This window comes from Trachinotus anak, unplaced genomic scaffold (assembly GCF_046630095.1).
Source record: "Trachinotus anak isolate AG129_WGS33_773 ecotype Australia unplaced genomic scaffold, CSIRO_AGI_Tana_v1 ptg000025l, whole genome shotgun sequence".
NCBI classification, from domain to species: Eukaryota; Metazoa; Chordata; class Actinopteri; order Carangiformes; family Carangidae; genus Trachinotus; species Trachinotus anak.
In genome coordinates this window covers 15,925,466-15,940,392 of record NW_027273876.1, presented here as the reverse complement: position 1 = coordinate 15,940,392, position 14,927 = coordinate 15,925,466, and the positions used below count along the sequence as shown (strand labels likewise).

Genomic DNA, 14,927 nt, shown 5'->3' with positions numbered 1-14,927 from the left:
CTGCTGTTTTAAAATTTCTGTTGCTTACAAAAAAAAAAAAAAAACTTAATTCAAATATTTCAATTTTTCATCAGTCTCCACAGTTTTGGTTTTCCTCCCTAGTGCCCCATGTGTCAGCTTTTTAATACACTACATGATACAATAAAAAAAAAAAAAAGACAGGACAGCATTTGTCTGAAGACATTCTCAAACTCTTCTCTGTTGTATTTTATTTATTCAATTAGTGAATCATTGAAAAGGCAAACACTCCCCTTAAGTTCTCAAAGGAAAAAAATATCAAATACAAAAGCTGTGACGATGTTCACCGAGACACACACACACACACACAGTAGGCCTTTGGTCACACACCCTTTTAACTGCCAGATAATTAAAGGAGATCCTGGCAAAACTGACTTTCAGGTAAGTTAAGAAAAAAAAAATCTCCAAAAGTTTTGTTCCGTCTGTTAAACAAAGTGAAGCTTTGACAGCTGACACTGCATAAAAACACTCAAGATCTGGGTAGGAGAGCGTGTTTTGTGACGTTGTTCAGTTGGTTGATCACTTTGGAGAAGGTGTGCAGTTGTTGAAGAACCTAAGAGTCAGTTTTGTGTGAATTTCCCTTAGGATGGTCGACATGGTCGATGGTGGTATAACAAAGAGGCCTGCAGGAAGAGCTGGTCACCAGAGAGAGTCCTGATCCTGAATTGTGACTTTTCATGACTTGAACATTTAAATACCACTCCGATTAAAGTCATTTCAATAACTGTTTGCAGGTTTTTGTTGCACAGGAGTTTTTTTCTATCCCTGATGACCGCTGCTGTTAACTCTTTGACTGCCACACCACTGGTGTCTTTGTTGTATCTTAAACAACATTAGATAGATGCAATCACAGCAGAGCATGTACACTGACAAGTCAACACTATTCTATCCGTCCTTCTGTAGCACTAAGACATTGAGCCAGCCAGTCCTGTATGGAACACCAAAATGGCCAAGATTAAAGAAATAAATTAAAAAGTCTGAAATAAAAGTGAAATATTGAAATGAACTGATAACCTGTGATAAAATTCAATACATTATTGAAACATCATCGTGAAATGGTATTTCAGCAATCTTATTTTTCTTTTGTCTTGGAGGTCTTTATTTCATTTTATACATTTTCATGAAAATAAAAATGTTGAAATAACACTTCTGAAAAATGTATTTTGATTTATGTATTGAATTATTTTACAATCTCTTCAGTCATATTTATATTTTACTTTACCGATTCATTTGATTATTTATTTCATTATGTCTTTATTTTATATTGGCCATTTGGGACTTCCATATTCCCACACAGATCATTACATAGAAGTAAATAAACACTATTCTACATTGGAAGACCTGTGGACATTCCTAGTTTCCTAGTATTTAATATAAATTTTGACTAGACAGGGGAGGGGTTTGTCCCCTCTAGATTATCTGGAGTACAGTTAGGGTTTAAAAAGAAAAAAAAACCCTACAACAGCAAACTGACAAGACCTGGACTGATTGAATGTCACTACAAGGACAAAACGCAGCTGAAGACTGAATTATGTGAGCAAAGAAAAACAAGCTGTCGAGAGGAACGAGCAGAGTGAGTGTGTTCTCTGAGGGAAGGTAACACTGATAAACAGCAGCTACTGTATCGTGCACAGGCTGAACTAATGACTGATCCACCTCCAAGAGGAACTGCTTCACAGAAATACAAAAGGAGAACGGAAAAAGAGACAAAAGACAAAGCTAGAAATAGTCAGGTAAGCAGCAGGCTTAAATATTAGCATTTCATAACATGCAAAGCAAGATTCACTCCAACAGACAGGTTTTCACAGTGTCTCATTTTGCTCCTCTCATCTCCAGATCACTTTATAGACCCTAAGTGTTTCAAACACCTCACTGCCAGAATTTTTATACTTTCTGGCAACTGTAACAAGGCCAATATTGGATCTTCCAACACAATTTCTCTTGGAGATGGTGCAAACAAGCTCAGCAGCGGTTCAGCGAGTGCACGTTAAAAAGTGACCCTGGAGCTATTTGTACAGACAGACAGCTCTATGTTTGTAGCAATTCACTTGAATAAAAAAAATGACAGCCACCACTACGATCCATAGAGGAGACGCTGAGCAGAAAAGGTTTGTTTGGTTGAAATTCAAGGTGCAAGACGACCTCTGATAATAACTTACACAGATCTCTGATGTCTGAGAAACTGAAATGTGACCTTGGCTACACGTACAACTTAATTTACCACTGAAAGAAGAGACTCTTAACGGAACATGTTATTGATAAATGCCAACAACTGAAGCAGCCACTGCTCTGATCGAACTGTGTGGCTGTGTGATGAGGAAAAAAAAAACAACAGTTGGATGTTTGTAGTGAGTTGACTAAATCCTCTCATAATGCTGTAATGAATATTATGCAGAGGGGTTTCACTGGGGATCCTATCCTCTCTGCTGGGAGACTCCCATATCTTCGGAGCAGGTTTTCACAGGGAGAGGACAGTTGGTTATCTGTTTTAAAAATTATAATCCCTAACCACAGAGCAAGAGTCCCAAACTAACAAAATAATGATTAAAATAAAATATTAAAGTCTTAATAATAATTCAACACAAGAAGAGTTTGCAGATTGGTGCAGTCAGTCCAGGCAGTGCTGACAGGGATGTTTAGGTGGCCTGATTCTTATTCAGATTTTGGACTGGATAGGTGGGATGGGGTTTCTGGAAACAGCACGTCTCTGAAAACATTGACCAGAGCCTCGCCCCATCCCTGTTGCCGAGGTGACGAAGGGAGGCGGGGTGGTCTTCTTCTTTTTTTGTGTTCGTTTGTTCTCCTTGTCCTGGGCTGCAGGCTCAGTCCAGCTCTATGGGGCTGCTGTCCTCCTGGGCTTCTTCAGCCCCGTCATCCTCCTCACCTGCCCCCATCAGGCTGTTCAGCAGGTTTCCTGCATGATGCAACACAGTGACCATCATTCTCACATAAACATTAGTTCAACTCAAGTCCTATGGTTTAACTGTGTGTGTGTGTGCTTGGGAAATGAGCTCATGAAAGGAGTTCCATGATAAGACTGATACCACTCTCATGTCTGGCAGAAAATGTGCAGCTGGGTTAGATCTGCTTAGCATAAAGACCAGAAACGGGGGACACAGCTAGCCTGCCTCTGTCCAATGACAACAAAATCTGCCTATCAGCACTTCTAACGCCATGTCTACTGTCATGCTGCTTGCTGCATGCTTTTTACTCCTCTATATGTCTGTAAATGCAACCAGAAGCTTATTGTTACAGTGTTTTAAACACATAGCTACAGTGTATTGTGCACTGTCTGAATGCTTCCAAAATGCAAGTGACCCATGACTCAGCACTGTGCCTGAACACCTCCTAGTGCTGAGATATTTGAATTCCCTCAGAAAATACAGGGTGTGAAACTCTAAATGTATGTATGGAGTATTGACCGCTGGCACCTTTCAGCCCACACAAGGGCTGAGCACACTAATGTGATATAATAGTATGGAGTGGAAGAAAAACAACAGCCTTCATTATCTTCCCAAGATAGTAAGCAACAGGCTACATAAGGCTGTTTGATGTTTTCACTTAACAAACATGACAGCTGTGTTGTACATGTAGCTACCTGTGTATTTTTAAAGCAGATACACAAAACTCTATCAGCTTACATGTATGTTGTATCATTCTATCACATTCTGATCACACCTCTATTGCCTAGAAGCAGCACGTACTAATTTAAACTTGATTTGTATCAAACTTGCAAAAACACCAGTCGAAAAATTCTTGGTCATTCATCCTGGCCCAGCACTAACGCCTCCTGTTTAAGACACAGAGGGAGTACCAGAGTTTCTGCGGATACTCTGCTCATGTGTTGCTCATGCAACATCTTCTGGATAGACATGGTGTAACGTTCACTACAATACAAAGTCACTGCTCACTGGTCGCCTTCCAGACAACAAGATACAGGAAATCACTGCACTGCACAGACATGAAAGTGGTGTCAATCATCCCTCTAACTGCCAACGAGCATATTTCCCAAAATGTCAAACTATTCCTTTAAAGGTCTATAATACATCATCATCACACACATAAAACTTTCAAGCTCATGTATTCGATAAAACTCCCATGCAGCACACCTAATGTGTAAAACCTGACAGTTTGAAAAGGACTCAAAACCCAGCAGCACAAAGACAGCAATCAGTGATTTATGTGCAAATAATCTGTAACATCTGCTCAAATGAGCAAAGCCTTGCTCCACTCACCTAGCAGGCCACCATACGATGGGGACTGTTTGGGTGGAACGCCAAAGAAAAGCTGTCCTATTCTGTCAAGATACTGAAGAGCCAGGAGGATGTCCAGAGGAAGAAGAGCACAGAGAGAAATGGTTACAAAATTACAGTCAAATATATGGACTATGATTACATGGAAATATTTCATTATACTATGAATTAAACAATATTCCAAACAAGACACTAGGTGGGTTTCCATGCACCTGATTTGCTTATAACAAAAAAAACAAGAGAACTTTGAAAAAATTTCGAAATTTCGCAACAAGGTTTTTCCGCTTGGCTGAGATGGAAAAGTATGTGCATCAACAAAAGCAAAATGCAACAAAGTGCAATGGAAACAGAATTCAAGAATAAATCATGAGGTATTTCAAGCATGTGACTCAACCTTTCAGTGAAGCTTCTGCTCAACTGAAGAGAGCGAAAATAGTGACAGACAAAAACATCAGAGTAATGCTCCTTAAATGAATACATGAAAAAAACATAAACGTCATATTTCCATTATGTTTTCTACATTGTTTTTCTCCATTTGACGTTTGACTGGCGTTCTTTTAATTGCATCATCTTGTTGCAGCCTCTTCCTCTGCAGTGGTTTTAATGGCAGCGGTCAGAAGAGTTGTTTATCTTCTTCTAATGAAGCTTTGTGAACACCCCCCTTTAACAATGCCAACATCACTGTATCTGACCAATGACCTTTCTGCATGCGTTTCCCAAGCCAATCAATCACTGGATGCTGTTCTTTAAATGTCATTGCAATTCTGCCTATCTTTCAGGCTTACTATTGCACAGCCCTCCTCCTCCCCATCACCACCACAATCTCCATGGTGTCCAGGAACACTTGTCCAAAGGTCTTCATCAACCACCCACTCACTTTACTACACCACCAGTATCTACACTCCAGGGGATCTGATCCTACCTCCTATCTACATATGGGCCTGCATTTAATGAAGACGCTTCACATTGATGGAGTCCTTTGTTATTCACTTCCATTTGATCGCTCCTTATTGAAATATTCACGCATGGATGGAAATGTACATTAATTTGCATTTTCTTTTGCAGAATTTCTCAAAATTTGATAAAAATTTGCACTACATTTGGATGGAAACCCACCTACTGTCACGTTCTTCATTACCTGCACCCAAATAAGGTTACAGTCAAGCATAATACACACTCTACATATGGTGTAGTCTAGTTGCAGTCACATTACTCTTGCTCATTTAATAGATGATTAATAGGTGAAATGGTAAAGAAATGACTTAGTAAAACACTCACCTCATTATACATGGGGTCCCTCTTCAGGGAAGGTTGATATTGTTCACATAACACTGTGAAAACTGTTAATTTACCCCTGAAGAAACAAAGTGAAGAGAAGTTTTAAATACTGGACATTATTATCTTAAATCTATTTATCAAACACAAATCATTTATCAATTTTTACTGATTCGCTTAGCTTTACAATACTAAGAGGCAGTTGTGGTTTTTTTTCTAAAGTTTTGAACATTAAATAAAACATTTTCCTTACCCATCCACTGCCAGCAGCAGAAACCAGATAAAGTTTAGTAGAGGCTGGACGAAGGGAGGGCCCTTCTCTATGGACGGGTGTTTCTCTGTGTATGTGCTGAACACCACAGAGGCGCTATTTTTGTTCTTTAAGCAGAGGAACCTGAAGGGGTTGGAGGTTGAGAGAAGGAAAGTACAGAAATAGAAAAAGGTACAGACAATAACAACAAAAGGAGATGATTGGAAAGAAAAAAATGACAGAAAATGTGACACACACACAAAGGATGACAGGAAGAAGAGAGGGGGACGGTACACCAGAGAGAGATTTTCAAAGACACTTTAATCAAACTGCTGACAAACAGGAAATGGATATGACTGCAGGCTGGCATGCTGAAAAATGATCCATCAGTGCAACTTTCTCCCCCGCACACACAGGCTCGGAATTTAAAATATACACTTTCAATCTAATAAGGAGTTTGGATTACATTTACATTTACATTCACTCATTTGGCAGATGATTTTATCCAAAGCGACTTACAATTGAAGCACAAAGTAAAGCTACAGTGCCGTGGGAAGCCTTCATGTAAGTGTTAGGTACTATCTCTATTTAGTAAGTGCTGGGAGATTGTATATGGAAGTGCATCAATAAGTGCTAGTTAGACATGTTCAGGTTTTTAGGAAAGAAGGTGCTCTCGGAAGATATGAGTTTTTCAAGAGATTCTTGAAAATAGTGAGGGGCGCCCCTCCTCTGGAACACGCCTCTCCTCTGACATTTGCTGTACATTACAGGCATCTGCTGGACTTTGTTTACAGGTCGGAGGTTTGTCATTTGAGACATTCATTTTCATTTTTTACAGTGTGACAATATTAAAAAAATATAGTATTTGTGCTTTAAGAGTGCAGGAGTGACACTTACTGTAGGACGGCCTGCGCCACAAACATGTCGACCTCACTGCGGAAGCCTCGTGACGCTGAATACTCCACCAGCATCTGTGCGCAGCCCTCCCCATCAGACGAATGTAGGAAGTGGTAACGAGACTCACTGTAGTTTTGCTCTGAACAAACAAATTTCAATATTTTAACTTTACGGTATGAACTTGCACTCAGGACAGGGCAGCTGGTACAGCATTAAGAGCGACACACACCAGCCAGATGCTGAGAAAGAGGATGGTGGCCATTATCCTCTACACTTTAGAAACTAAATGATTAACTGATTACCTTTCCACAAGGTGACAGCCAGCAGCTGGTGTAGCTTTGGGTGACCCAACTTGCCGGACCCTCCTGTGGACCATTTCAAGGCTCTGGAAACAAATGCTACTCTCTCTGGAGAGTTCTGGTCCATCAGGCTGAACAGTTTAGCCAGGTTTTCTGCTCAACAAACAGACAAAGAACCCCCACAACTTCAGAGAAGGTCCTGTCTATTTTGAACAGTCCTGTAGTGTTGTCCTCCAGGAAGGCAGACTTCTCTGAATGTCATGATCATCTAAAGCAGCAGTATTTATCACAGATTATGTAGAAATGAGATGTCACAAATAGATCCAGCAGAGCATTAAAGGCTCGAGGCCAATCAACAGTGAAATTGTATTGGCTATATACAGTGCACTCAGAAAGTGTTCAGACACATTCACATTTCTCACATTTTGTTATGTTGCAGCCTTATGCCAAAATCAAAGCAAACTATTTCCCTCATCAATCAACAATCAATATCCTATAATGACAAAGGGAAAACAGTATTTTGGAAATTTTCAAAATTTCATTACAAAAGGAAAAACTGAAATATGACACTGGCGTAAGTATTCAGACCCTTTGTTATGACACTTGACATTAAGCTCAGGTGCCTCCTATTTCTTTTGGTCATGTTTGAGATGTTTCTACACCTTGATTGGATAATTACAATTTTCTTCTAAAACATTTTTACTTCAACAAAAGTTGTTTTTTACTGGTTTGTACTTTGCTCAGTGTTCTAAACTATCTTTCGGTGGCAATTTTATCAACTTTAAAAGTTGACATTTTGTCAGGCGATGTCTTGTTCCATAAAATAATGTGAAAAAATAAGTAAAAGGTGTAAGAAAAAAAAAAAGAAAGTTGATATTTTAAGTGCTCCTTATTTGTGTTTTGAAACTGTGTAAATCTTGCTGTGAAAGGTATTCATATGTATTTTCAACAATGGTGCCAATACAAGGCCGAATTTCCCAACACAGCTCATGTTACCGCAACTTTCTCCTTCGCACTATCAAAAGGACAACAAATATAAAAGAATATCATATAGATATCTTGCACCTAATCACACTATTACAAAATTCACACTTCAGTATAGGTTGTCCTGTAGATGATTTGGTGCATTTTAAAGGCCCAAGGTTGCTACTCACCTAATATTTCATCTTCAACTTTTGTCTCAGATTTCTCCAACACTTCCAGCACCAGCATGGACAGATCTGCTGCACTGTTTTGCTACAAGTGAAAAGACAACAAATTATATATTTTTTAATATAATAACATTTTTAGGACTAGTTGACACGGCCTATCTATTATGGATTCACCACCAATTGACAGAATGATACTGAATTGTGCCCACTCTTAGGTTGCAAACCCAAATCCCAAACAAAAAATACTTATTTCTGTCAGCAACTAGATGAAGGCTGAAAACCTGCTAATGCACTGTTGTATAAAGATTAATCCCAAAATTTAAGATTCTGTTCTTACATGCTCATTTTCACTTATCAAAGACAACACTAGACACTACTCTGATATTAAAGCTATACAAAATGGAATAACAAATACAAGGTTACAGGGTTAATACAAGGTAGCTTTCTGACATGATATTAGAGTTTTGAAATCATTTGAATTGGAGCAGAAATCTAGTGTTGCATATACCTGGTTATAGCTGAAGAAGAGAAGAGCGCCATTGTACATCAGTTCCCTGGCCTCAGCATGTTTAGCTTGTGACATGTACCTGATGGAAGACAGAAGTGTCAGTATTACATATCAACTTATACTATTGGCTTATGGAGAGAGCTGCAAGCTTTATTTGCATCTTTCAAGACTATTAGATACAAGCGCGCTGGTTTTGCTTGAGATACACAGCAAGGTATCAGTGTTCATACTGCAATGAGAATGTTAACTTACTTGAAGCCCACAGTCACGCTGAGATATTTTGAATGTGTGACAGGAGAAATGCTACAAATATAACTTTTAGTCATGAGAAGGAGCAAGTCAGTGATCGCTCTATGGTATGGAGAAGGTTTGACTTTAATTTCATTGGATTAGGACAAATCACCTTGTTTAATAAACTGTGCTGGAGTCAGTTAGCCAACCAGTTTGGCAGCACAACTAATCTGTTCAGTACCCCAACAGCGTCCAGGTCTCTTGGAGCAGATGCACACCATTGAGTGTGTGAATGTTCCTTAGTGAGAGAGAAACACTGGAATACAGACCAGTTTTAACTTATCCCAGAGTCTCCAAATTTGACTAGTGGTCATGTAAGCATTGCCAGATATGTGTCACGACAAAACAAATATACTAAGCAAAAACATGTCCAGCCACCACAGCCCAAACTGCGGCGGTGCAGTGTGGCTATCTGGCTAAATGCTAACACAGCTGGACAGCTTCAACAAACATGTTGAATAGACGACAGCGGTTAGCAAAACGATTATCCAAATATTCGGTAATTCACAACGTGAAACATTTTTACCAATACCACACAAACTGTCTTGGTTGTCTTGCCTTAACAGCCCAGTTATATCTGCTTCGGCTATCATTAGCTGTTGGCTATGTGGCTAACACGTAGCTGGCTAACTAGCCGTAGGTCGTAGATCGACAGCACAGCTGTCCAAACAAACAGACAGAACAACATGAGTGGGTGGGTCCGTGGTGCAATTCAACCAATCAGAAATGGGCAGGTATGGCAGCAAGGTTGACAGCAGAATGATCTGGAACAGGCAGGCCCCAAAGCCAAATGACTATTAACAACTGCACCCACGAACACAAAACGTTGTCTTACCTAAAAAATAAAGTCCTGTACATTTGATGTGCTTCATAGTAATCCCCCTTTTCTACACTAGCTCGCAGTTTTCCTTCGACCCTCTGGACGCCTCCACGGTTTCTGGCACTGGAGCACCTCAGAGAGTCCTGCTCCGACATCGTCGTTGCTCCGCAGCAGCGCTCTGTCTCTGTCCAAGTGTTGACACTAGGAAACCGGAAAGCCTTAAACAGGACAGACCCTCGTCGCTTGCCGTAGCCGGTGAGGAGTAGTACGGAGATTGTGGGAATGAGGGAGTATTCACAAAACCCTCTGACTAGCAAAACACCCCGACTGCAGTATGGTCGGGGTAAGGTAAGAGTCGGGGGAAGATAAGGGGAGATAAAACTACTCTGTGTTTCGTGACAGATAGCAGCCACGATCATGTGGTTTGAGCGGTCTCCACTATTGCCCCCCAGCCAGTTCCTTAGATTTTCCCCCTGTTATTCACTGCACACTACACTGTAGTGCATTCACAGTTTATTTAGTGTATCAACAGAAAACAAACTCATTTCTGTTATCAATTTTCAGTCTGTTGCACAGTTCAAATTGTATAATATTTTAGATGGACTTGCACGTACGTGTACGTGAACCTTTTTATTGAGGAAATGCAGAACTTTCCTCTCATTTGAAAAAGGTGATTTGCAGTTGTATACTTAAGCGTTCAGAAACATTGTTATGGGATCGGTCATACAATTTTGTTCTGTCAACACTTTCATTATTTTTAATTGAATATAACACTGCCATAAAACTAGGGCACTCAAGAGAGAGACCGATTTAAAACAAGAATGGTCAAAATCTATGCAACAGATATCTAGACTATTGGTGAATCTTTAAAAAATACTGCATCTTACATTTCCCACAATTCAGCTAAAGCATGACTGAACTGGACCTGCCTTCCTGGTAAATGCCCATGTCCTTCAAGTTCCTTGTTCCCAGTTTGTATTGCTATTCAATGAGGATTAACACTTGGCATTTAAACACAAAGTGTCTGAGTAGTGGAGCTAATTACAGCTGCACACTGAGTCCTGACAAGGAGTTCATCTTTAGGCTTTTGAACATCGGTGAAGCAAGAGTACATTTATTGTAATATGTAAATGAATCATGGATTTGTAGTGGAGTAGGAAATAAGCTCAAAGGCTGCTGTACATTATGTGGGGTATCTTGTGAACATGTCACTGTGACAATTTAGAGAAATAATGTTACCCACCCACCATTAAATATTGACAAAAAAACATCTGACATGTTTGATTTATTAATATATGTAAATTGGATTGGTAGAGAGGAACTTATTGTCTGACTTTATTGGGTGACAAAAAGACATTCCCCCTTTTCTAAATTGCATATTCACTATGGAAAAGCATTCATCCTTTTTACATAAAGATTTTCTCAACTTCATGAATTTTTAAATCAATTTCAAGATGCACAAAAGTATTTGTTCCTTTGCATATTTATATTTGCACTGCAATTTGCATACATGGAGAAAAATGAGAGGTCAAACTGCTCCAGAGCAAAAAACAGACAAACACACTGTAGTAAGTAAAGACCACTGTTTCCTGTGATTTTACACCAAACTCACATGGACTATCATTCTGGATTCTGCAATTTTTTTTTAACCTTTTCTTAATCTCACCTTTTACAATGATTTAAACATTCAACTGTCAAATGAAAATAACGTTTGTTGTCTAGGAGCACAGGCTGTGGTGCTGAACCTCAAGTGTGATACCCTGTAATGATGTTGATCTCCAATTTTCATTGTATGTTATTTTGGCCAAGAAAACACCTTTGTAACATGGAAGTAAATTAAAAAAGGGAAAGTATGTGTTGACTTTACTGTAGAACAACCTCAGAATCAGGACAGTAGATAATTATTGCTTCATTAATATTAATATTGCAGGGAAAAGCCAATAGGGAGGCTTTTGATATAACCATTGTGTTCTGAACCAAGAAGTCCTGTAATGATACGTTGACCAGTTTGTGCTTTGGAAAGTTTGACAAACTGATCAATGCATTTATTGAGATTACAAATCAGTTTTTATTGTTAATTGAAACCAAAAACACCAGTGTTGGTTTTAGGGTGCAGTTAGGCAGAGAGGTTACCATGAACCCTGAAGCTGTACAGGCAGGTGTTGTCAGTGTTTCCCCAGTTGTTCTCAATCTGTAGCTTCACATACCTGAAGACACCATTGTCTGGATTCTGGAAGGAACCAGGAGGGAGAACATTAGACAGGCAGGAGAACATTAATAAAGACAGTCAGGTACAACTAGCATATGTGTGAACCACAGGGTATTTACATGTTTTACATCTTCTACTAATATCAGCTCTACACAATACAGTTAGTTCAGCTAAAGCGGTTAACCATCATTAAAATATTCTCAGTAGAGCATAGTTAAAGTCATTCTCTAGTTTTTGTCTCATACATACATTTTGCAGTGATTCTTGTCACGATGTGTTTGAATGTGACCAATTAAAGAAATATATACGTGCATGGGAACTGTACTGTATCACACATGTCATATTTACAGGCAGTTTGAAGGTCTGAAATGCTGCGCCATCTATATCATAAGCCAGTCTTCCCAAATAGGACCCTTCCTCATCCACGGTCCTCATTCCCTGAAAGATAAAGAGTCAGAGATCAGTTGAACAGGTCTTTGTGCACTGTGGGAAAACTAAGACAAGGACATCTTCGGGATAACAACAGAAAATGTGTAACTTACGTAGATGGAAAACTCCCTTGGTGCGCTTGCAATGTAGCCATGAGGCGACTGGCTTTTTGTTATGTGGCCAAGTGTCACGTGAGTGACGGAGATCGGGTGGGACAGTGAGATGAGTAAATGTCCATTGTCCCCAGAAAAGCACCAGCATTGTCCAGGACGTAGTGACGAATGTCCCTGAGAGGAGGAAATCAAATATTTTAGTGTCAACACCTCATTAATTTTAATTATTTCATATGAAACACCAGAAGTTGCACAAGAGTAATTACCATCCACTTTAAATGACTGTTAATGTAGCATTTTATGAATAAGGCTGTGTAATTCCTACCTGAATCACTTGTCGTTGTCTTTTGGTCGAAAAGTCCCAGTACAGTATTCTATGCCACACCTGTCCTATGTGTTTGTGGGGCCAATATGTGTCCGTAGATAAATCGTGCAAAACTCTGGCACCTGCATACACAATCAAAACAACATACACAGTTAGAAATGAACCAAACAAGTTCCAATATAGACCACATGTATGAATCATAATGACACAGATGAAGATGGTGGAGATTTCTTACCTTGCGATTCTAAGGCAAAGTTAGGTATTGTGTCTGCCAGAGTAACAAACTTGTCCATCTGCTGTCTAAGGGATTGTACTTCCCGCAGGGCTTCTTCTAGTTGAAAATGGATGTGCGTTATTTCTGATGCACACAAAAAGAGAAAGGGTTAGAAGTTTGATTTTTTATGAACGCTTAACCTCTCAAAAACCTGGACCAGGAGCTAAAATAAAACCAGCTGTTCCAGGTTTTACTCATGTAGCCAATAGAAATGATTTATTGACAGGAAATGTTGAAGCACTCACCAAAAGCCAAAAGGAGACTGAGGAGAAAACAGACGATATTCTTTACAGAAAAGCTGCACACTGTTGCGACCGCAGAGAGACAAACAGGGTTCAGAGCTTAGTAACAAAATAAAAATACAACTGGAACTGGTCTTTCTCACATAAACTGCCTTGGTTACAGGTGAGAGACAGTCCTTACTGGTGTTTCTTCTGGTCTGTATCTCAGTAATAGATGTCACATGGGCCCCGGTGTTAGGTGTCCATATCTCAGTGGTGTTTGCATTGTGGTAACCACGACGACGGGCTCTACTCCTGAAGATCCTAAAAGACACAGTGGAAGTTAGAAAAGACTGCTGTGTGTGAAGACTCAGACTGTGATACACACACAGCATATTTACATGCAGAACACAGAAACGTGCACACAAACGCTACAACCTGTATAATATCTCCCTGTAGGAGATACTTGGAGTTCCATCGTCTGTATAATACCCTGTGTCTAACAGGCGATGACTTCTTCGCACCATGACTAGACGACGGTAGAAAGACAGAGGCCCAAATCATCAGCAACGCATTGACACAGTTATACATGTTTTACTATAGATGAGTGTTGTTCTGTGTATTGTAATTATGTGCAACAGAAAAATATTATTAAAGGCAGCTATTGTCAGCATATATGCATTTCTCTTCCCTTTCGCTTTTAATCAGCCCTCACTTAAAATTTCTGAAACTTACATATATAAATACAGCACAAAGACAGTATACAGCTACAAAGTAAATGTACAATACACTATATATTAGTATGTAATTGAAATAAATGAAGAAAAAAAACAACAAATATTGATATGGCAGTTTACTAGTACTGCTGTTATCTGCTGCAGTTATTTTCACACATTATCTAATGCTCTGTACTTGCTAGGTATTGGTATACATACAAAATGTACAGAGAGGGAGTTGAGATCAAACCTTGGCTGAAAGCGAAAAAAGTTTTTACTCCTCAACCAGACATTAAATTTGCAACAAGTTTATTTATCAAGTGTCAGATCTGCAGCTCTGCTGGTAACTTACTTCTTAGTTTTATGCCGGGAGAAACCAAGAGTGAGTGGAAATCCTCAAGGTCAAGAGATATTTAAAAAATGAAGGCGACGTATGTCTAAACACAACTGACGTCCAGGCTGAAATCTGCTGCTGTGAGGTCTGGTTGTTCAGTTGTGACATATGATTCTATCAGCGTCACAATGAGTCTATGGAAAGTTCCTTCAGTCTATATGTAAATTTGCTTTAAAACACACATTCAACTGAGTTGTCCCAGAGATGACTCTGTGATTTTTTTTTTTTGGTTCATATTTCTTTGTATTATATTTAAGTCCTATTAATCACCAAATGTATACAAACCACCCAAATAAGCTAAAAAAAAATTATGATGATCAGTTTTGGTTAATTCAGATTTTTTAATTCCAAAACTAATAACATCAGATGTCCCACCAAAGTTTCCTTTTTTTTCACTGTACTCAAATGGCCTCCACAGTCACCAGATCTCAGTCCAGTAGAGCACCTTTGGGATGTGGTGGAACAGGAGATTTTGCATTATGAA

General features: G+C 39.3%; 2 protein-coding genes across 2 annotated transcripts; both read right to left on the bottom strand.

The window, feature by feature from the left end:
• Positions 1–169: 169 nt before the first annotated feature.
• On the bottom strand, positions 170–10,176 carry get4 (guided entry of tail-anchored proteins factor 4). The gene is made up of 9 exons (XM_071463244.1): positions 9,778–10,176; positions 8,652–8,730; positions 8,147–8,228; positions 6,996–7,145; positions 6,694–6,832; positions 5,800–5,940; positions 5,550–5,625; positions 4,254–4,326; positions 170–2,932 (listed from the first exon to the last, which is right to left on the bottom strand). The coding sequence occupies exons 1-9, from the start codon at positions 9,915–9,917 to the stop codon at positions 2,841–2,843; spliced, it is 972 nt and encodes a 323-aa protein (XP_071319345.1). The 5' UTR covers positions 9,918–10,176; the 3' UTR covers positions 170–2,840.
• Positions 10,177–11,736: 1,560 nt separating this feature from the next.
• LOC139609028 (SUN domain-containing protein 3-like) lies at positions 11,737–14,600 on the bottom strand. The gene is made up of 9 exons (XM_071463245.1): positions 14,402–14,600; positions 13,772–13,862; positions 13,536–13,657; positions 13,358–13,417; positions 13,074–13,196; positions 12,839–12,960; positions 12,514–12,687; positions 12,320–12,409; positions 11,737–11,992 (listed from the first exon to the last, which is right to left on the bottom strand). The coding sequence occupies exons 2-9, from the start codon at positions 13,858–13,860 to the stop codon at positions 11,879–11,881; spliced, it is 894 nt and encodes a 297-aa protein (XP_071319346.1). The 5' UTR covers positions 13,861–13,862; positions 14,402–14,600; the 3' UTR covers positions 11,737–11,878.
• Positions 14,601–14,927: the final 327 nt, after the last annotated feature.

What these genes read in the sequence shown, in the direction of transcription:
- get4 (XM_071463244.1), bottom strand. Translation starts at nt 9,917, where the DNA reads ATGTCGGAGCAGGACTCTCTGAGGTGCTCCAGTGCCAGAAACCGTGGA. An exon ending in TCTTCTTCAGCTATAACCAG is followed by an intron (nt 8,229 to 8,651) that starts GTATATGCAACA and finishes TTTCACTTGTAG; the next exon opens with CAAAACAGTGCAGCAGATCT. An exon ending in ATCGTATGGTGGCCTGCTAG is followed by an intron (nt 2,933 to 4,253) that starts GTGAGTGGAGCA and finishes TGCATCATGCAG; the next exon opens with GAAACCTGCTGAACAGCCTG.
- LOC139609028 (XM_071463245.1), bottom strand. Translation starts at nt 13,860, where the DNA reads ATGGTGCGAAGAAGTCATCGCCTGTTAGACACAGGGTATTATACAGAC. An exon ending in CAGTCTCCTTTTGGCTTTTG is followed by an intron (nt 13,197 to 13,357) that starts GTGAGTGCTTCA and finishes TGTGTGCATCAG; the next exon opens with AAATAACGCACATCCATTTT. An exon ending in CTTTGCCTTAGAATCGCAAG is followed by an intron (nt 12,961 to 13,073) that starts GTAAGAAATCTC and finishes TTGTGTATGCAG; the next exon opens with GTGCCAGAGTTTTGCACGAT.